At 54.1% G+C, this 20,010-nt stretch overlaps 1 protein-coding gene across 6 annotated transcripts in view; it reads right to left on the bottom strand.

Annotated features, from left to right (window-relative positions):
- TRPV4 (transient receptor potential cation channel subfamily V member 4) overlaps positions 1–20,010 on the bottom strand; it is a 37,916-nt gene that overhangs the window by 818 nt on the left and 17,088 nt on the right. For 3 of the 6 annotated variants that reach the window (XM_086348327.1, XM_086348325.1, XM_086348324.1), the window contains 13 exons: positions 16,826–16,998; positions 12,115–12,267; positions 11,239–11,379; positions 10,286–10,584; positions 9,292–9,471; positions 7,722–7,880; positions 7,418–7,510; positions 7,086–7,159; positions 5,796–5,961; positions 5,492–5,558; positions 2,510–2,826; positions 1,107–1,234; positions 539–660 (listed from right to left, as the gene is read on the bottom strand). In XM_086348327.1, the coding sequence (XP_086204453.1) occupies positions 539–660; positions 1,107–1,234; positions 2,510–2,826; positions 5,492–5,558; positions 5,796–5,961; positions 7,086–7,159; positions 7,418–7,510; positions 7,722–7,880; positions 9,292–9,471; positions 10,286–10,584; positions 11,239–11,379; positions 12,115–12,267; positions 16,826–16,998 (2,072 nt within the window). Of the gene's footprint in view, positions 1–538; positions 661–1,106; positions 1,235–2,509; positions 2,827–4,330; positions 4,869–5,491; positions 5,559–5,795; positions 5,962–7,085; positions 7,160–7,417; positions 7,511–7,721; positions 7,881–9,291; positions 9,472–10,285; positions 10,585–11,238; positions 11,380–12,114; positions 12,268–16,825; positions 16,999–20,010 lie in introns of those variants that run through there. The other 3 variants (XR_015144663.1, XR_015144664.1, XM_086348328.1) reach the window with 2 other exon arrangements.

Here is a 20,010-nt window from a genome sequence, read left to right as displayed (position 1 = left end):
TGGACTGCAGCCAACCAGGCTCCTCCGTCCTTGGGATTTTCCAGGCAAGAGTACTGGAGTGGGTTGCTATTTCCTTCTCCAGGGCATCTTCCCGACCCAGAGATAGAATCCGAGTCTCCGGCATTATAGGTAGACGCTTTACTGTCTGAGCCACCAGGGAAGTCAGTGCTCTAAAGCGGGAGGTATATTATCCCCGTTTTACAGAGGTGGCAACTGGGGCTCAGAGAGATCATGGAGCCCGCCTCGGAACATACAGGAGTAAAATGAAAGAATCAGGATTCAAGCCCAGGTCAGGAGGCCTGCGAGCCCAAGGCCTCCCGACTGTGCTCGGCTGAGTGGAAGAGCCCAGGCTTTCACAGGCAGCAGAGGAAGCTCGGCGGCCAGCCCATCACACCCTCCCATTCTACAGACGTGAATACTGAGTCCCAGGGAAGGGACAGGACTGCTCCAAACAAAACGGTGCTGAGGATAACCAGGGCTCCCCCTCTGTGCCCCTCAGTCTCCCCCACACCTCCCCTGACCGCCCCCGCCAACTCACCCCTCCGGAGGCGGCCCACGGTGTGCGAGAAGCCGTAGTACTGGTAGTTCTCGTTCTTGCCGGGGTCCTCGTTAATGATGCCCAAGTTCTGGTTCCAGTGAGACCAGTTCACCTCGTCCACCCTGGTGGGGCCACAGCAGACAGAGGGTCAAGGAGAGCCCCCTTGCCCAGAGAAGGCACCCCTTCCCCACCCCCAGGCAGCCTCCAAGCTCCAGCCTTCCAGCACACCCTCCTGCTTTTTTTTTTATAACTGCCTCTGAGTCTGCTTCCTCCAGCAAAGGAGAGAGCAGTAACACCAGCTGCTTCAGGGTGTCTGCCCCAGTGTGCGTTGGGTGCTGGCCAGGCACATCTCATGTGCCAACCCGTCTAATATGCACAGCTGGCCAATACAATGATGCTATCATTGTCCCCATTTCACAGATGAAAAAAACGAGGCTGAGAACTGAACCCACAGGATCAGGCAGTGGAACTGAGCTCCGGTCAGGCCCCTGGGGGCTTCAATGGCTCAGAAGTGGCAATGGGTAGAAAGCACAAGGAGGCCCGGTGGTCTCGCCCAATCCGGCCTCACCTGAAGCACCACCTGCGGTCTGGAGTGCCGTCCGAGCTCTTGCCCACGGTCACCATTTCGCCCGAGCGGAAGGCCTTCCTCAGGAACACGGGGAAGGAGCGCTCGATGTCCAGGATGGTGGTGGCCCACTGTGGGGAGAGAGGGTGGGCGGGCGGCGGGTGAGCCACGCCCAGCCTTGCCTAACTGTTCTCAAGGCAGGAATGACGCAGAGAACCAGGCTTTCTAGCTCCCACCACTCCTGCATTAAAGATTCAAATACCTACAGGCGCCTGGCCAGAGAAAATGAATGAAGGGTCAGCAGCCTGTGCCCCAGGACACCAGTGTCCCCTCAGTGCTGGGCATCCCCAGGGAGGGGTGGGGATGGGGCAGACCAGGAGGTGCAGGGGACCCCCACCCCGTGTGAAGGGGGCAGCCACCTCTCATTCATCCAGGAATGTGGGCCCGCCTGCAAGGCTTCCAACTTTTCAAGAAAGGCCAGAAATCTGGATTTTTCTATGAAATCTCTCAATTAAAATTTTTTTGCATTAAGTTTTTAAAAAATATATAGTGATGCAGAAAACAAATAAATCTTTGCTGGTCAAATCTAGTCTACAGGCTGCAAGTTGGCATGTTACAAGTTACATCCAGCAGGGAAACTGAGGCCTGAGGGAGGAAGTGGTAGAGATGAAGGGTAAGAGCAGGTCCCATGGTCCCCTGAGACCCAGACCTCGGGGGAGGACCTCGTGGAGTTGTTTTTCCTCACTGTGCCATTTCCTGAAAATGTGCCAAGTCCCGGTAAGTGTGGGTGCTGCCTTGCCGGGCCTCGTGGTAAGGCTGTTTATCGGGAACCCGGGTTCTTGAACTGCCTGCAGCCAGGCAGGCAGTGACACCCTCCCCCCAGGCCCTCTGCTCCCTAGCCTTGCACGGAAACCTGAGGGAAACAAAGGCAGCAGCTCCCCAGCGCATCCACACCCAACACATCTGCCTGGGGTTGGGGGGGCAGGGGGAGTGGGGAGCCCCTCTGATGACGATGCTGATGCTTCCCGGCTCTGGGGTGGCCTGCTCCCATGCCAGCCTGGTGTCTTGGGCCCGGCTGGGGCACAGAAGCTGCCCCCGGGCTCTGTGCAGAAACCCCACTGAAATGTGAGGCGCTCTGAGCATTTCCGGTGCCTAGAGCGCTCCCTCCCTGGAGCTGGGGGGATTGCATTCCATGAATGGGACCGCAAGGGCAGCTGAGCTGCAGAAGCCAATGGAAATGCGCTAGGTGGCTCTGGGAAACAGACCTGCAGGCTTTATCCGTGCCCATTAAACAGACTGGGAAGTGGAGGTGGAACGGGGTGGTGCGGCTTGCCCAGAGCGCCAGGCCGAGGAGGTGCAGCAGGCCAGGTGGCCCCAGGGCAGAGCGCCCAGCGGGGCGGGCTCACCTGCAGCTTCCAGATGTGCTTGCTCTCCTTGGACACCTGGCCCACTGTCTCCCCCATGAGGGCGATGAGCATGTTAAGGAGCAGCACGAACGTGAGGATGATGTACGTGACCAGCAGGATGATGAAGACCACGGGGTACTTGGTGCTGCTCAGCATCTCCAGGTCACCCATGCCGATGGTGAGCTTGAAGAGGTCCAGGAGGAAGGTGCTGAAGGTCTCGCTGTCGCGGCATGAGGGGTAGGTGGGCACTGTGCAGTTGGCGTGGTCCTCATCGCACACCTTCAAGTTGGCACACGGGTTCAGGAGTGAGACCAGGGCTGCGGGAGGGATGGCAGTGACGGTCATGGAGGGTGAGAGGTAGGGAGGCCCCTTCCCATTTGATGGAGGGGAACACTGAGGCCTGGGGAGGGCGGGGAGGCTGGCCCAAGGTCACCCAGAGTGGAAGCCAAGCCAGTGGTTGAATCTGGGTCCTCCTGCACGTAAAGCCTTTGCTCTTTCCACAAACTCTTATTAACAAGGAAGCGGGTCCCAGGACTCAGCCTAGTGGTTCTCAACCGGGGATAATTTGTCCCCCAGGGCACCTTTGGCAGGTTTAGAGACATTTTTGGTGTCACAAGTGGAGGAGGGACACTACGGGCACCTACTGGGTCAAGACCAGGGATGCCGCCCAACATGCCACCATGTACAGGACAGTCCCCACCACAGAGAACTGTCTGACCCCAAATGTCAACAGTGCCAAGGCTAGGAGAACCTCACTGAGCTGACTGTTCTTAGAGGTCTTGGCAGTCTGGGATGCCAGCATTCCAGGGCAGACTCACTCTCGTGTTCCTGTTTCCCAGCTCACAGCAGCACAGAAGGGAAGGGAGGAAGGTGAAACCAGGCACCAGCCTTGACTACGCCCAGAGCTGTGCTCACTACGGCCGTCACCCCCTCCAGACATCAGCTAACTGTGGTGCGCATCCCTTCCCATGAAGCCCAGATGAAGCCTCCAAGTGCTGCTCCCTTTTTTTTTTTTTTTGGGGGGGGGTTTGAATTTTTTTTTATTTTTTAACTTTACAATATTGTATTGGTTTTGCCATATATCAAAATGAATCCGCCACAGGTATACATGTGTTCCCCATCCTGACCCCTCCTCCCTCCTCCCTCCCCATACCATCCCTCTGGGTCGTCCCAGTGCACCAGCCCCAAGCATCCAGTATCGTGCATCGAACCTGGACTGGCGACTCGTTTCATACATGATAGTATACATGTTTCAATGCCATTCTCCCAAATCTTCCCACCCTCTCCCTCTCCCACAGAGTCCAAAAGACTGTTCTATACATCAGTGTTTCTTTTGCTGTCTCGTATACAGGGTTATTGTTACCATCTTTCTAAATTCCATATATACGCATTAGTATACTGTATTGGTGTTTTTCCTTCTGGCTTACTTCACTCTGTATAATAGGCTCCAGTTTCATCCACCTCATTAGAACTGATTCAAATGTTTTCTTTTTAATGGCTGAGTAATACTCCATTGTGTATATGTACCACAGCTTTCTTATCCATTCATCTGCTGATGGACATCTAGGTTGCTTCCATGTCCTGGCTATTATAAACAGTGCCGCGATGAACATTGGGGTACACGTGTCTCTTTCCCTTCTGGTTTCCTCAGTGTGTATGCCCAGCAGTGGGATTGCTGGATCATAAGGCAGTTCTATTTCCAGTTTTTTAAGGAATCTCCACACTGTTCTCCATAGTGGCTGTACTAGTTTGCGTTCCCACCAACAGTGCAAGAGGGTTCCCTTTTCTCCACACCCTCTCCAGCATGTATTGCTTGTAGACTTTTTTTTTTTTCATTTTTTTAAAAAATTTTATTTTATTTTTAAATTTTACATCCTGGGCGTTGGATGGCCGGTCACCTGCCCCCTGGGGACCAGCCCGACAGCTTGATTACCTTCCCCAACCCTGGCCCTGCCCCCATGTGCCACTGAGGTCCCAAGGCATCGTGACATCAAGGATACAGCCTAGTAGAGGCTTTGTAGCTCCTGCCACCAAGACAGTAGAGTCTATTTCCACACTCTTTGACTTTTACTCTTTTTATTTTTTGGCTGTTCGCACGATATATAGGATCTTAGTTCCCAGACCAGGGGTTGAAGCCAGGTCCCGTGTAGTGGAAGCGCTGAGTCTTAAGCACTGGACCACCAGGGAATTCCCCTGTTTCCCCACTCTTTGAATCAGGCTGAGGCTTGCTTTGGCCAATAAGGTGAGAGAGAGAGTGACGCTGTGCCAGTCAGTGACCTCGAACACTTCTGCTCACATCTGGGAACCCTCAGACCACTGTGTGACCAAGTCCAAGCTAGCTGGCTAGAGATGAGTGACCCTGAGGAAGACAGCAAAGTCACTCCCAATGGAGGCCAGCCCTAGCTCCGCTAGTCAGCTGCAGCCAATCCGCCAGTGAACACAGACACGGGAGCCCAAATCTGGCCCAGGTCAGCACAAGCACCCAGCAGACCCATGGACTTGAGCATAATAATAAATGGTGGCTGTTTGGGGGTCTTCCCTGGAGGTTAAGACTCCATGTTTCCACTTTAGGGGGCACAGGTTCGATCCCTGGTTGGGGAACTAAGATCCCACATGCTGCAGGACATAGCCAAAAATAAAAAGGGTGGTTGTTTAAAGTCACTAAGTTTTGGGGCAGCTTTTTTTGTCACAGTAGCTAAGGTGACAGTTTTACCGTTTCCTAGCTTTTGAACTTGGGCACGTTATTTAACCTTACTTAATCTAAGCCTCAGTTTCCTTAATTGTAAAAGGTCATAAGAAACGCACTTCCCTTATAGACTTGTTGGGAGGATTAAATGAGGCAGGGATGGGAGAGGACTTGGCTCAATGCCAGGCACACAATGAGAGCCCTACAAACGCTGGATATTCTCCTCCAGACACCATGGCGGCTGCTTCAGGCCCGGTGCCACCCCCGCCAGGCCCGCCTGGGCACCTGGGGCTCACCTGATGCGTAGCCGATCATGAAGAGCAAGTAGACCAGCAGGAAGCGGAAAAGGTCTTTGAAGAGGATCTAGACACCCCGGTGGGAATAAGAAGCAGAGATGAGATACGTGGTTTCTCGCTTTCCCAGCTCCTCATCCCACACCTTCTCTCCAGCTCCACCCTGCCCCGCCCCATGTCCAGGCCCTGCCCACTGCCCCTACACCACCCCGCAGCCTCAGGGCCAGTGGCACTATCTGTGCACATGTGGTATGTGTGGCTCCCTCCAAGGACACACAAAGCCCAGGGGGAACCGCCTGCCCTGTACCTTCTGGATCATGATGCTATAGGTCCCCGTCAGCTTCAGCCCGCGGGTGAAGTAAAGGGCGTTCATCCAGCCCAGGACCAAGGCAAAGACCATGACGGCCAGGTACGCCTCGATCCCCGCCAGGTAGAGGGCCGCTGAGACAATCACCAGCACAGAGTAGATGAAGCTACAGGGCAGCAGAGGGCACGAGAGGAGCCAGAGGGGAGAGGGGGAAATGAGACCCTGGACAGCGAGGCAGGCCCCCAAGCCCTCTAGGTACTAGGACATCCCGACGACACCCAGAAGAGAGACCATGAGACCATGTGGCTTCATGGGGTTCCCCAGCATCCTGATAACCAGAATCCTCAGTTAACTGGCAACTGGGCTTCCCTGGTGGCCCAGTGGTTAGGAAGGCGCCTGTCAATGCAGAGGACACGGGTTCGATCCCTGGTCCAGGAAGATGCCACGGGGCAATTAAGCCTATGTGCCACAGCTTCTGAGCCTGTGCTCCACAACCAGACAAGCCACTGCAAGGAAAAGCCCACACACCACCACGAGAGAGTAGCCCCTGCTCGCCGCAGCCAGAGAGCCTGCACGCAGCAACGCAGACCCAGCGCAGCCAAAAAATTAAATAAATAATTGCTTTACAAAGTTAATTGCCAACCGATGTGTGTGTAATTGTCCTGGGGCCCTACCAGATCCCAAAGTGATGTCCTTTGGAGTTGCTAGAGGAAGATTCAGTAGTTCTCAGTGGAGATTTTGTGGCTAAGTGAAATTTTTTTTTTGCCCTACCATGTGACATGTGATTTCCTAGTTCCCCGGCCAGGGATCAAACCTGTGCCCCCTACAGTGGAAGCGTGGAGTCCTACCCCCCCCCCGAATTTTCATTGTTCTCTAACTCTAGGAAAAAGGGGAAATATGTAACACACATGCAGCAATCCAGCCTGTGCCCCAGGCAGACATCATTAATCAATCCCAGCACTCTTTCCCACTGAACACAGACACAGCCTTAAGATTCTTAACATGGGCACTCCTGGCAGACGTTAGCAATCAATCACAAGCGTAAGAGGTTAAATTTATTTCTACCCATGGTGTATATAGTGATAACTCTCTAGCAACCAGAATCTTGCTTTAACCAGAGGACTCTTTTACTTGACAACGGCATGACTTTGGGCTACAGTAGCTGATCAGGCTGGGTGAGTTCACTCCTAATAAGAGTCACACACACCCTCTACCACCAAACCTCGAGGATGTCCCTCCCAACCCCACCTTCCTCACCCAGAAGCTGCCACCCCAGGGACCTCTACTCACTAGAGTAGCTGGAAGGAGCCGTCGATGAAAAGAGAGTTCACTCCAGGGCATTTCTTCATGAACAAGTCTTTGATCTGAAGAAGGGGACGGGACGGGTGAGAGAGGTGGAATCAGCAGAAGCGTGGAGCAGACAGTGGAGTGAAGAGAGGTGGAGGGGGACTTCCCTGAAGGTCCAGTGGTTAAGACTCGGTGTTCCCAATGCCGGGGGCATGGGCCTGAGCCCTGGTGGGGGAAGCTCCCCGTGCCATGGGGTGTGGCCAAACATTAAACAGATTAAAGAGGTGGAGAGAGAGGAGGGTCCAGGCAGGGTAAGGCTGGGGCCAAGTGCTCACGTTGGTGAAAAAGAACAGGATCCCAGTGAAGAGTGTGATGATCTCGCCGGCCAGCCTCAGGTAGTCCATTGTGGTGCGGTAAGGGTATGGCGGCTAGGGGGCAAGGGGCATGCAAGTCCTCACCCAGCCCCTCCAAATCCAGATGCTCCCCAACAGCCCAGCCTCTGGGTCCACGGAGCCTCCTCCCTCACCGTCCTCCCCCTGGGCGTGGGGGTGCCTTCCCACCCTGTTCCAAGCCTTCTCCAGCCCCTCCCACAGGGGGCCCAGCTGTGCCCCAGCTCCTGCCACCCTCGAGGCCACTCACAGTGCCCTCGAGAGGCTGGTAGTAGGCGGTGAGGGTAAAGATGACCATGGCACACAGATAGGAGACCACGTTGATGTAGAAGGAGACGGCCCCAAACTTCCGCCACTTGTCCCGCAGTAGTTCGTTGATGGGTTCCACGGCCAGCATCTCGTGGCGGTTCTGTGGGGGAGCAGGGTGGGCAGGGGGTGGGCAGGCTGACTCCAGTGCGCCTTCCCCCACCCTCTGCCCCGAGAGCTCGTTCTCCTCCTGACCCATTCTTCAGACACCCAGACTTCTGGGCTCAGCATTTGAGGCTCTGCCCAGTTCTGTCCCAACTTACCTTTCTAGCCTGTTCTAGACACACAGAACCCAGAGCTAGAAAGCTCCTGAAAGAACATCTATTCCTATGGTCCCCAAACTCTAATCAGTGGAAGTTGCCAAGTTGCTGGCACCAAAATCACCTATGGAGCTTGTTAAAAAACATAAATTCCTGGGGACTTTCCTGGCAGTCCAGTAGTTTAGACTCCAAACTCCCAAGGCAGGGGGCACGAATTAGATTCCCTGGTCAGGGAACTAAGTTCCTGCATGCTACAGCCAAAAAATTTTTAGTGCAAATAAATAAATAAACCCCTGGGTTTCAACCTCAGACATTCTGATTCAGGAAGTGGGAACTGGGAAATTTAGGCCCAGGATGATAAATACTTGACTCACCACAATTTTCCAAGTCTGAACCCAGGACAGACAGCAATAATTGAGTCCCACACAATAGTTCTCTATACAGTTTCCTGGGCAGACACTACCAATCAATCAGAGTTTGCAGCAGAGATGCTAAAACTTACCACCACCCCCGGTTTAAATCAGGTTCGTCACTGATTTGAAAGATGAGGGAAGTGAGCTCCGGTATGAGAAGGCATCTGTCCAAACTCACAGAGCTGGGGCTAGAAGGAAGACCTTCTGTATGCAGGCCCCAGGGCTTTCTGCCCCATTTGTGCAGCATCCTGTCTCTTTAAGGACTTGAGTTTCTTTATCATCAAGGACAAGTGCAATGATGTAGCCACAAAGATGCCACTGCAATCTTATTCCTGATAGTTAAGTGCAGAAAGAAACTCAAATGACCAAGAATAGAGGAATGGTTAATTAGAATGTGGTACATTTCCACACAGCAGTGATACTGCAGAAGAATATTTAATGGTGCAGAACGATGTTCATAAAATACTGCTAAGTTAAAAAAAGAGCTTTTAAAACTTCATATAACAAATGCTAATGATAATAGCTGACACATAATGTTTACCCTGCGCCCGGCTGTTCATTTGGTCCTCCCAGCAACCCAATGGGAAATGCTCTATTTTTATCTGCATGGTACCAAAGAGGAAGCTGGGACTCAGAGAGATTGGGGAGTTTGTCCTGAGTCACACAGCATGTCACTTACAGTGCCAGGCTCCTAAGCCAGTCCTGCGTGCCCCTGAAGTCCGACCCTTACAATCCTGCCATTCCTGCCCTTGCCAGATGCCATTCTGGGCACTCAGTTGGCCCCTTCTATTGCACCCAGTCCACAGACTCACTGCTCTGGCCCCTCCTGCCCTGCGCCCACCTCGATCTTGCTGTTGTACACCAGGATCTCCAGCACAGAGGTCTCCTCCCCACATGTGTCCAGGGAGGAGAGGTCGTAGAGCGAGGAGTACACCGGCCCATAGGCCCAGTCCTTGAACTTGCGCGACAGGTGCCTGGTGTCCTCGTCTGTCACCTCCCGACGGATGATGTGTTGGAAGATCTGTGTGGGAGGAGTAGGATCAGGGGGTTTTGGGGGGGGGCGTGGGCAGGGGTACTGCCGCGGCGCAACTCACGTGGGAGGGACTCCAGCAAATAGCACCTCCCCAGAGAGCAGGATGGGCGAGGGAAAACATTTACTGAGCACCTGATGGACGCTTTCCTCACATCACCTGGTTTAATTCTTGCCCTCACCATCCTGTTTGACAGATGAGCTAATAGCATGCGTGATAAGTTGCTTCAGTGGTTTCCGACTCTTTGTGACCCCATGGGCTGTAGCCTGCCAGGCTCCTCTGTCCATGGGATTCTCCAGACAAGAATACTGGAGTGGGTTGCCATTTCCTGCTCCAGGAGATCTTCCTGACCCAGGGATTGAACTCGTGTCTCCTGCACTGCAGGTGGATTCTTTACCGCTGAGTGATCAGGGAAGCCCCCATGAGGAAACAGAGGTTCAGAGAAAAGGAGGATGTTCCCTGAGGCCACACAGCAGGTTAGGGGCTGAGCCAGAACCCTGGCCATGGAGGGCAGAGGAGTACTGCAGGGCTACAGCTCTGGGGCGCAGCTCTCTGTCAGTGGCATGCCCTGGCTGGTGGGAGTGGGACAGTGAGCATCCAGCGGGGTGGGATGAGCAGGCTCTGGGATGAAGTTGAACAGCCTTGCTGGACAATAGGGAGCCACAGCAAGTTCTTGAGCTAGAACATCTGCACTCTGGGGTGGGCAGGATGGGAGGCGAATGTGCACATTAATAACACACGTCAGCTGCAGCCTTCCTCGTGTGTGTGTGTGTGTTTGTATGGTGACCCTGGCCCCACACGCACCCCAATCTTGCCCGTCTTGGCGGCCATCATGAGGGGCGAGAGGCCGTCGTTGTTGAGCACGGCCTCCAGGTTGCTGTCGGGGAAGAGGCGGGCACACTTGAGCAGCAGCAGGTCGTACATCTTGGTGACGAACTTGGTGTTCTCGCGGGTGTTGTCGGCAATGGCCACCAGCGCGTGCAGCACCGTGTTGCCGCGTGAGTCCTGGCGCCGCATGTCCGCCTTCTTGTGCGGGTTCTCCGTCAGGTAGTTGACGATGTGGGGCTGGTTGGTGCAGGCAGCCAGCGACAGGGGCAGCTCACCTGCAGGGCAGGCGGTCGGGGGGCCGGGTCAGGGACAGGGCCCTCCCCGGGGAGATGCCGTGACGATGGACACAGCGCCCATGGCCAACGTGAACCAGCCCTGGCCGACTGCAACCGTCTGGGGGCGATGTCCCCGGGGAGACGGACGTGGCTATTTGAGGCATGGCCACGCGACTTGGAGGCTGTGAGGGACTCTTTGAGGAACTTTGTCTCTGAACCCCGAATAACATGTGTCTAAGTGGGCGTGAAATTTAAAATCTTTCATGGGTCCAGCTGGGCCATAGTAGTGATGCCATTTGGACCCTGCATCTGACCATCAGTGCCAGCTTAAGTCAGACCAGAGGATGCGAGTGATAAGGTGTGTGTTGGGGGGAGGGGACAGCCCACCACAGCCCTCTGATCCCATTACGATGCCCACAGCACAGACGGGACAGCTGAGGCTCAGGCAAGCGAGGTGACGCTCCACCCCTCAAAGGTGAGACCTCAGTGACCAAGACCAACGAGGCGGCCTGTGCCCCGGGCTCCGTCTGGGCCTGCGGTCAGCGCGGCCCTGGGTGTCTCGGGAGGTGTCAGGACTGCCAGCACCACCAGGTACCCTCCGCGGCCCCCAGCTTCGGCTCCATGTGCCCCAGCCCCCACCAGGCCCCTCCTCACCGAAGTAGAAGTAGCCGCCCTCGTCCTTGGGCTGGAAGAAGCGGCCCCGCGCCTGGGCATGGACGTCGGCTCCTTGGGCCACTAGCAGCTCCACATAGTGTTTGCAGCGGCGTTCGATGGCGATGTGCAGGGCGGTCTGGCCTGGGAGGGGGTGGGGGACTGTCACTGGGGGGTGGGTGGGCGCACAGTCCTGACCAGGTGTGGGGGGTGCTGGGGCGCAGAAGGTGGAGATCCACCCCAGGGCAGCAAGGGGACCTTCAGACGTTCCCGGATGTGGAGTCTCTGAGGCCTGAGATCCCAGACCTGCTGCGTCACACCCGCAAGAGTTTAGGCTCACGGGATATCTGACTTGGAGGACCCCAAATGTGGAGACTTTGCAGACTCGTAAGAGCCTTTCACGCCAGAGGAAACAGTGGCATCGTGGTCTCACAGGATTTGGGACACAAAATTCACAGCCTCTGAATCTGACATCCAGGAATCTGAAACGTCAAGGTGGATTCATGGATCTCAGAATTTAGACCCAGGGAGCTGGGCCTGGTGACACCGCTGCCTTTTCAAGCTGTTGGCTCACAGGACTATTGTCACAAAGCCTCCGAGTCTCCAAACCAGAGCATCTTGGGTCCGGGATTCCAGGTTCACAGCGCCTTTGGCTCATTACATGCAAGAACCTTGGAACCTTCAATTCTGAAACTCAGAATTTAAAAGTTGGAAGGGGTAGTTATTGTTGTTCTTCAGTCCGTTCGTTCATTCATTCGACAACTGGTTCCAGGACATGCTGGCACTCGGGGCCCAGGCTGAAATGAGGTGTTGCTGGGGGTGGGGAGGGGCTGGACAAGTGAAGAGGGAGCCCCCCTCCCGCCCAGCCCTGGGCCCTACCTCGGTAGTAGATGTCTCGGAAGGGCGAGTTGATGAATTCCCGCATGTTGCCTGTGCGCTCCGCGATGTCCAGAAGCACGGGGATGGTGTCGTTGCGGCCGTTGCTCAGATTCAGCAGGGCCTTGGGCAGGCAGGTCTTCCCGGTGGACGGTTCTGCGGGGAGATACGTGCAACAAGAGGAGTGTTCGGCCCGAGGCCCAAACTGCTGGGCAGCAGGGGACAGGGCACTGGGCAGGGAGCCAGAGGTCCTGGCTGTGTTCTCCTTCCTGAGCCCGGCCCCTATCTGCTCCCCGACCCCACCCCAGGGTACTGAGAAGGTCAAAGAAACTCAGAGGAGCAGAAGTTCTTTAAAACATGGGAAACTGCAGCCTATAGAGACATGGTACTTACCAAAGCATATTTGGAAGGACTTTTCTTAAATATGGACCATTAAAAAAAAAAAATATATATATATATATTTATTTGTCTGCATTGGTTTATTTGCAGCAAGCAGGATCTAGTTTCCTAACCAAGGATTAAACCCAGGGCCCCTTCTTTGGAAGGCAAAGTCTTAACCACTGTACCACCAGGGAAGTCCCTGGAGGGGACTTTTAAAAAATCAGATAAAAGGGGCGAATACTGAGTTAATCAAAGCCAATCGCCGCCATGTCTTCACTACAGGACTTCTCAGAGCCTTTAATCTGCTAATGAGGACTGGGAACCTCTAAAAACAGACCCAGGAGGCAGTCTTTGCTTGAACACAGATCCTTTACCCATGAAGCGGGCGCAGTAGCGCCCCTAGAGGGGAGGAGAGGGAGTGCAGCGTTTCCCGAAGTAGGGGCTGTGAGCCATAATAGACAGGAAACTATCTTAGAGGATTTGGGGGCTCCTGCAGAGGCAGCAATAAAAACAGCAAAAGCCCAAATGTGCAAGGTGTCAGCCCCTTGTCAAATCTCTCCCGTGAAGTCAGTCTCCGTTTGGTACTAAGGGGTCTTTAACACCTCCCCCTAATGCTTACTAATGTCCCTTTGCAATTTTCTTTCCCTTGTATTAATTTTTATGGTGATGTGAGTGGATTTATATCTTTAAAAGAGAGAGTCAATGAAAAGAGAACTGGCTTTTAACCAGGCACAGGGCAACACAGCCCGATGCAGGAAGGGGCCCAGGAACGGGACAGGGAGTGGGAGAGGCAGGGGTGGGCTGAGGGGCTGGCTCTGGAGCCAGGATCCCTGGGGCTCACATCAGGCTTTGCTCCCCATTTCTGATTTGTGTGTGACCTTTTCTCCGCTTCCATTTCCTGTCTAACTACATTAAGCCTATAAAGGGAAATCATAGGCTAATAGATAGCTGTTGAGCCCAGCACCAGGTAGACAGGCATTCTCAGTAAGTCATATGGTTGCAGTTATTATTCTACCAGAAACGCTTTCGAGACTCTCCTTAGATACCTGGAATCAGTGGAGAGAACGGGAAAAACCTGTGGACGCAGACAGACCTGAATTCCAGTCCCACCGCCCCTAGGAGTGAAGTTGCTCAAACCTCATTCTGGCTATTTCTTGCTACGTCCCTGGCGCCCAGCCCAGTGTCGACAGCAGGTAACTATGTATTGAAAAATAACAGACTTCAGCTTTCCATCTGCATAAGGTGGCGGGGGGGGGGGGGGGGGGGGATGCCAAATGCTGGCCCAGGCCCCTGGGGAGTCTGCTCAGACCCACGAGCCTGGAGGTGGATCAGTCCGTTTCCTAACTGACAGGGAATTAGAAAATTAGAATTGTGGCAACTCTCCATGCTGACCTCATCATCTTGCATTCCCCAAACCCCAACCCGATCTGCACGTGTCCCCTTCTTAGACACTGATGTCCCTAGCCAGCTGAAACCTCTGTCCCTCGCCTTCATCTTACCCTTGGCGCACACCCTCTCCCCCAGCAAGTCCCCACTGGTTTCACCTGTTTCTCCAAGCCCTCCACCACTCTCCATCTCCATTGCCACCAACCTGGCCCAGCCAGCATCTCTCTCACATGCCCAGGACACCTGCCTGGTTTCCTCTGGACATCCTTGAATCCTGGACAGCCTCTCTGGACATCCTTGAATCCACTTTCCACATAGCAACTGAGTTCAACTCTGGTCATGGTTAGCCACAGGGACTTTGCACATGCTGCTTTTTAACCTTCTCTCTAATCCTTCCCCACCTGTTTTTACCTGCTGCTGCTGCTGCTAAGTTGCTTCAGTCGTGTCCGACTCTGTGCAACCCCATAGACAGCAGCCCACCAGGCCCCGCCGACCCTGGGATTCTCCAGGCAAGAACACTGGAGTGGGTTGCCATTTCCTCCTCCAATGCATGAAAGTGAAAAGTGAAAGTGAAGTTGCTCAGTCGTGTCCAACTCTTAGCGACCCCATGGACTGCAGCCTACCAGGCTCCTCCATCCATGGGATTTTCCAGGCAAGAGTACTGGAGTGGGGTGCCATTGCCTTCTCCAGTTTTTACCTGGTTAACTCTAATTCATTCAAACTCAGCTCAAGTGTCACCTCCTCCCAGAAGCTCTCCCAGATTTTCCTGATCAAGTCAAATCCTCCAACACAGCTTCTTTGTGGACACACAGTTACAGGTTGTAATTGTGTATTTGTTTCTGTGATTGCTTCTCAGGGGTGAGACTGAGAGAAACTTGAGGTCAAGTCTGCTTTGTTCATCATTTTTTGCCCCAGGCCAGTACCACTCCTGACGATTGGTAGGTGCCCAATAACCACTTGTTGAGTAAATACACATTCAGTGAAGGGGCATGCTGTGCACTGCAAGGAATTCCAAACCACAAGGGTTAAGTGGTTTACGTAGGATGTGGGACCACACCGTTGATTTGGACTGTAGCAGGGTAAGGGGCTGCCAACCTGGGTCCTGGGATAAGAAGCCATGAACAGGGCTCAGCCAGAAATCAGGCGTGGTTGCAGTCACAGGACTCCACCACCAGGTGGCGAAGTGGCTTTGTCCACTGGGGAGGCTGGAGCCAGGGGCCCTAAATAAACTTCTGTTGGAAGTTGTCAAACTTTTTAGGGGGTGGTCACTGACTCCCCTAATGAGCTCATGAACCTCTGGCTAGAAAAACATGCAGGGGTGGAGCCAGTGTTTGCGGAGCTCGAGACATGCAATTTGGGGATCCTGTTTATGAAAATGAACACACAACTACAAATTCCATGTTAGGTCCACGGATGTACTGGGGGCCAGAGCAAGAGAGGGTCCTGAACCCTAAGTAGTGGGCCTCACAGTAAGTCCCCCTCTACACCTGCCTTATTCGGTACAATGTCAGGGACCTCCCCCCAGCCGGTCTTAGAGCCCCCCACCCAGGCTCACGCAGACCCATTTGCCCAAACTCAGCCTGTGCTCAGAGACCCAGTCCTAAACTCAGGAAAAACCAGAAGTCTTGGCAAGTCCAGCCTGGCGCTGCTCACCAAAGGCAAAGCACCACGATCTCTGTTTCACAGGGGCTCCCTCTACCCCAAAGCTCCCTACTTTTGCATGGTGAACTTGGGGGGCTAGGTGGGGCTGTTTGGCCAGGGCTTATATGTGGTTGATCTCCAAATGAGATTGGCAGCATCATGGAGACCTTCTGAGGGGAGAGGGGGACCCCATCCCCCTACAACTCTAACCTCACGCCCCAAACAAGGCCATACCATCTGCGCCCTGGCCGGGCACCATGAATGAACGCTTTTTGTAAGTCCAGTAATTCTCTTCTGATGGACACAGTGATACAGCAGAGTACCATTTTGGTGTTCAGAGAGTCTGGCTGGTAAAGGTATATGTGAAAAATACACTGCAGACCTGGTCAGCCTATTTAGGCGCTTAATTTGCTTGAAATACCTAAAGTCTCCAAATACCTGATCTCCCTGGAGCTTCGTCAGCCCTGTTACTGTGGCCGGCCCACCTGAGACAGGCCCTCCTTCCTGGCAGGTCACAGTTCTTGACATTTTATATTGATTTGTGGGGTCATTTGGCCAGTTAATGACAGCTCACCTGGTACCTGGCACACAGTACGTGGCTGACTTGGGTGGAGGGGTTCACAGGCTCCCCTCCCAGATGTGCAGAGAGGCCGGGGCAGCGGAGGGAGCCGTGGCCCGGGGCGGATGTTTGAGCCTGGACGAGGCTGGAGGGAGCTGTCTGGGCTACGTCCCAAGGCAGGTGACTGGGCTCCAGTCTACAGTGGGGAGCCAGAATATTGGGCAGGGGCGGGGCTCGAACCTGGAGAGCAGAAGCAGGAATGACCGGCAACCCCCTCCAGAGCTCCCCCAGACAGGACAGGGGCTTCTGGGACCCTGGCTGCCTGTGCTCATGGGATTCTCTGTCCGCAGAGGCCAGGGCTGTGCTGTGATTATTCCCCAGGGTACAGATGAGGAAACTGAGGCTCAGAGAGGCCAAGGATCCCTTAAGTGGTAGAGGTGGGATCTGAGCCCAGGTGTAGACTCTGGGCTTCCCTGGTGGCTCAGATGGTAAAGAACAGCCTGTAATGTGACCTTGCTTACCTATGACACTTTCCATCAATAAAGGCTGAATGAAGAAAGGCAGCCAAGGCCCAGAGAAGTTAAGTAATATGGGAATGGACACACAGGACTAGACTCCCTGTCCAGTGCTCTTCCTGGCTAGTGCAGCCCACTGACCCAAGAGAAGACGCTGACGGAAAAGGGGGCCCCTGACGCCAGGCCTCCCCCAAGCCCCAGCTGGCCTGCCTGCTATTCTTGGGTGGCTCACCCCGGAACTCCTCGTCCGTGAGGCGCTTCTTGTGGGTCAGCAAGAAGGGGAGCAGCCCATCCAGGTCAGCTGTGGAGCCCCGGGACACGATGTCAAAGAGGATAGGCCGGTTGAAGACTTTGAGGATGGGAGGCGGCTGGGGTGCGGGAGCTTTGGGGCTCTGTGGCTGCTTCCTGAAGGGGGAGGAAGTGGGGTGATAGGAGGGCTCATCCCCTGCCCACCCTCACGGTCTCCAGCCTTAGAGGCTGGAGGATTGTAGGGGAGGGCAGCTGGAGCCCTAGGGAGGGGCCAGGCTGAGAGGGGAGAGACATCTGGAGACACAGAGGAATGTTTTACCCCAACACTACCTAGCACCTACTGTGTGCTGGGTGGAGACAGACAGAAGCTCCCAAGGTCCCCAACCATCTATCCAAACATCCATCCACCCATTCATACATCCATCCATCCACCCATTCACTCACCCATCCATCTACCTATCCATCCACTACCCACACTCCCACCCCTCTACCCATCCATTCACCCATCCACCTATCCACCCACCCACCCACCCATCCATTCTTCCATCCCTCCACCCACCCACCCATTCACCCGCCCATCCATCCATCTCTTTGTCTTTTATTAAGTGCTTAATAAGCCAGAGACTGGAAGAGACAAAGATACTAAGGACAGAAAGGAGGAACACCAGACTAAAAGATAAAGCAACTCTATCATTTATTCAAATCACTCACTGCTTGATTTATTCATTCAACAAACATTTGAGACAAATGAGGCCATGCACGTAGATGCTTAGCTCAAGGCCCCACCACAGTCAACGCTGGTAAACGTTAGCTGCTGTTCCGGTTATTATTTAGTGCTACTGGGTGTCTGGAGCCTGTATGTGTGGAATAATACACATACAGCTGCAGCTGAGCTGCAGAGGTGGGTGGAGAAAGAATAAGGTGGGGAGGGCTGGGGGAGGAGAAGTGATGGAGAAGTAAAGAAGGGAAAAAACAGACAGTCAATCAGCCATTCAATAAGCATTCACTGGGCACCTACTGTGTGCTAGGTTTTGAGAGACAAAAAACTGGCGCAGAGCTAGCCCAGGGGCACCGAGGTCGCATCCTCACCCACCCAGCGCCCAGCACACACAGGGGCAGGAGGAGGCTGTGAATGAAGACAGGACGGACAGGAGAGGAGGAGAGCGTGCGAACGGGAGAGTGGAGGGGAGCAGAGAGGGAGCCAGACAGGAGGCACGGCCCAGGGCCGTTCCCAGGCCCAGACCTTGCCCCCCAGGATGGGGCCTCCAGCGACGGGGCACCAGGGAAGGGAGAAGAGGTGCTTCTGGACACTGGGGTGGGGGGCACACAAGCTAGGGCAGCCCCCATTTCACCTGCTCCTGAACTGTGACCTTTGAGCTAAAAAATGAAAAGAACACCCTCGCCCCGCCCCCATCCTCACTGAGGCAGCCTTCGGGGTCTCTGAAGACCTCAAGTGCTCAGCCGCACCCCGCTCCGACTCCTCTGCAGCCCCTCCAAAGCCATCAGCCCTAGCTGTCTGAGGTAGTGGTGGGGATGAGGGCCTGAAGGAGGGGGAAAGGGAGACGAAGAGCCCACCAGCTTGCAATGCAACCTTCCAAAGAGATCGGGCACCGGGGCACCTTACTGTCCTGGGCCTGTCTCCACTTCTGAGTGGAGCTTACAAAGTTCATCCAGCAGCTTGCAGACTGCACTCCTTGGAGACCTCAAGCTTCTCCAGCCTCCACCTGGAATGTTGTTCAGTCACTCAGTCATGACCGACTCCTTGCAACCCCATGGACTGCAGCACGCCAGGCTTCCCTGTCCTTTACCATCTCCCGGGGTTTGCTCAAACTCATGTCCATTGAGTCTATGAGATCCAACCATCTCATTCTCTGTAATCCCCTTCTCTTCCTGCCCTCAATCTTTCCCAGAATCAGGAGCTTTTCCAATGAATCCCCTGTGTGGCTGCCCTTTCTCACTCCTTAGCTTTGGGCTTAAATGCCAGCTCCTCCAGGAAGTCCACCTGGATTATGTTTCCTGTATCAGCTCCCAGTCTCACCTCAGCACCTCCCCCAGAGTGAACTATTTCTTTTTTTCAATTCTACCAGTTTATTGCTACCAACCCATCTCCCTCCACCCTCCTCATGCATGCGGGCTCAGTCACGTAACCCCATGGACTGCAGCCCGCCAGGCTCTTCTGTCCATGGACTTTTCCAGGCAAGAATACTGGAGTGGGTTGCCATTTCCTTCTCCCAGAGTCAACTCTTTCTTTCTTTCTTTTTGACCAAGCAGCATGTGTGATCTCCCCCGAGCAAGGACTGAACCCATACTCCCTTCATTGGGAGCATGGAGTCTTAACCACTGGACCACCAGATAAGTGCAAAGTGAACTGTCTACTCACTTGCTTATTAAGTGTTCTGCCCTCCAAACTGAAAGTGCCAGTGACAGCTACTCAGTATCTAAGCTAAGCAGGGGCAGCACCTGGCCTGGCTCATTCCTGGAGCCCCAGGACCAACCCCTCCCCTAACCTGGCATGTGGTGGGTGGTCCAAAAACCTTCACTGAACAAACCGATGACTCGGTAAATAAACAAAGGAGACAGACAGTTCCTGACCAAGCAGGGGCTGAGAAGGTGGCTGGGCTTCATCCAAGGGCATAAATGAGTCTGTGATCAGCATGGGGGGACAGAAGGACACACGCAGACTTCAAGACTGCTCCAGACACACACAGAGGCCTGAGTGGGGTCTAACGGGTTTTCATGTGGAGATGGCTAGACAGAGAGATGGCAGATGAATAGATGGGTTGATAGGTATCCGAATGAGTGATGATGGAGGATAAACTGGACAAACAGATGGACAGGTGGAAAGGCGGGTAGCTGGTAAGAGAGAAAGAGAGAAGGAAGGAGAAATAACGAAAGAGAGATATGAAAATGGAATAAATGAATGAATGATGAATAGTTTGATAGCTGACTGGCTGGATGAATAGAAATGGAGAGTAGATAGAAGAATGGACAGCTGTTTGGAGAGTAAACAGTGGACAAACGGAAAGCGGGTGGTATGAGAGGACAACTAGATGATGGATAGAAGGGCAGACAGGTACTTGAGGGAGTCGATGATGGACAGGTGGACAGATGGATGGATGGACTGGACGAGTGAATGGTTAGGTGGAAAGACAGGTAGCTGGATGAATG

Source organism: Bos grunniens, chromosome 17 (assembly GCF_055505025.1).
Source record: "Bos grunniens cultivar Pamir isolate PY7600 chromosome 17, Bosgru_T2T1.0, whole genome shotgun sequence".
Taxonomy (NCBI): Eukaryota; Metazoa; Chordata; class Mammalia; order Artiodactyla; family Bovidae; genus Bos; species Bos grunniens.
This window is presented reverse-complemented; position numbering and strand designations above follow the sequence as displayed.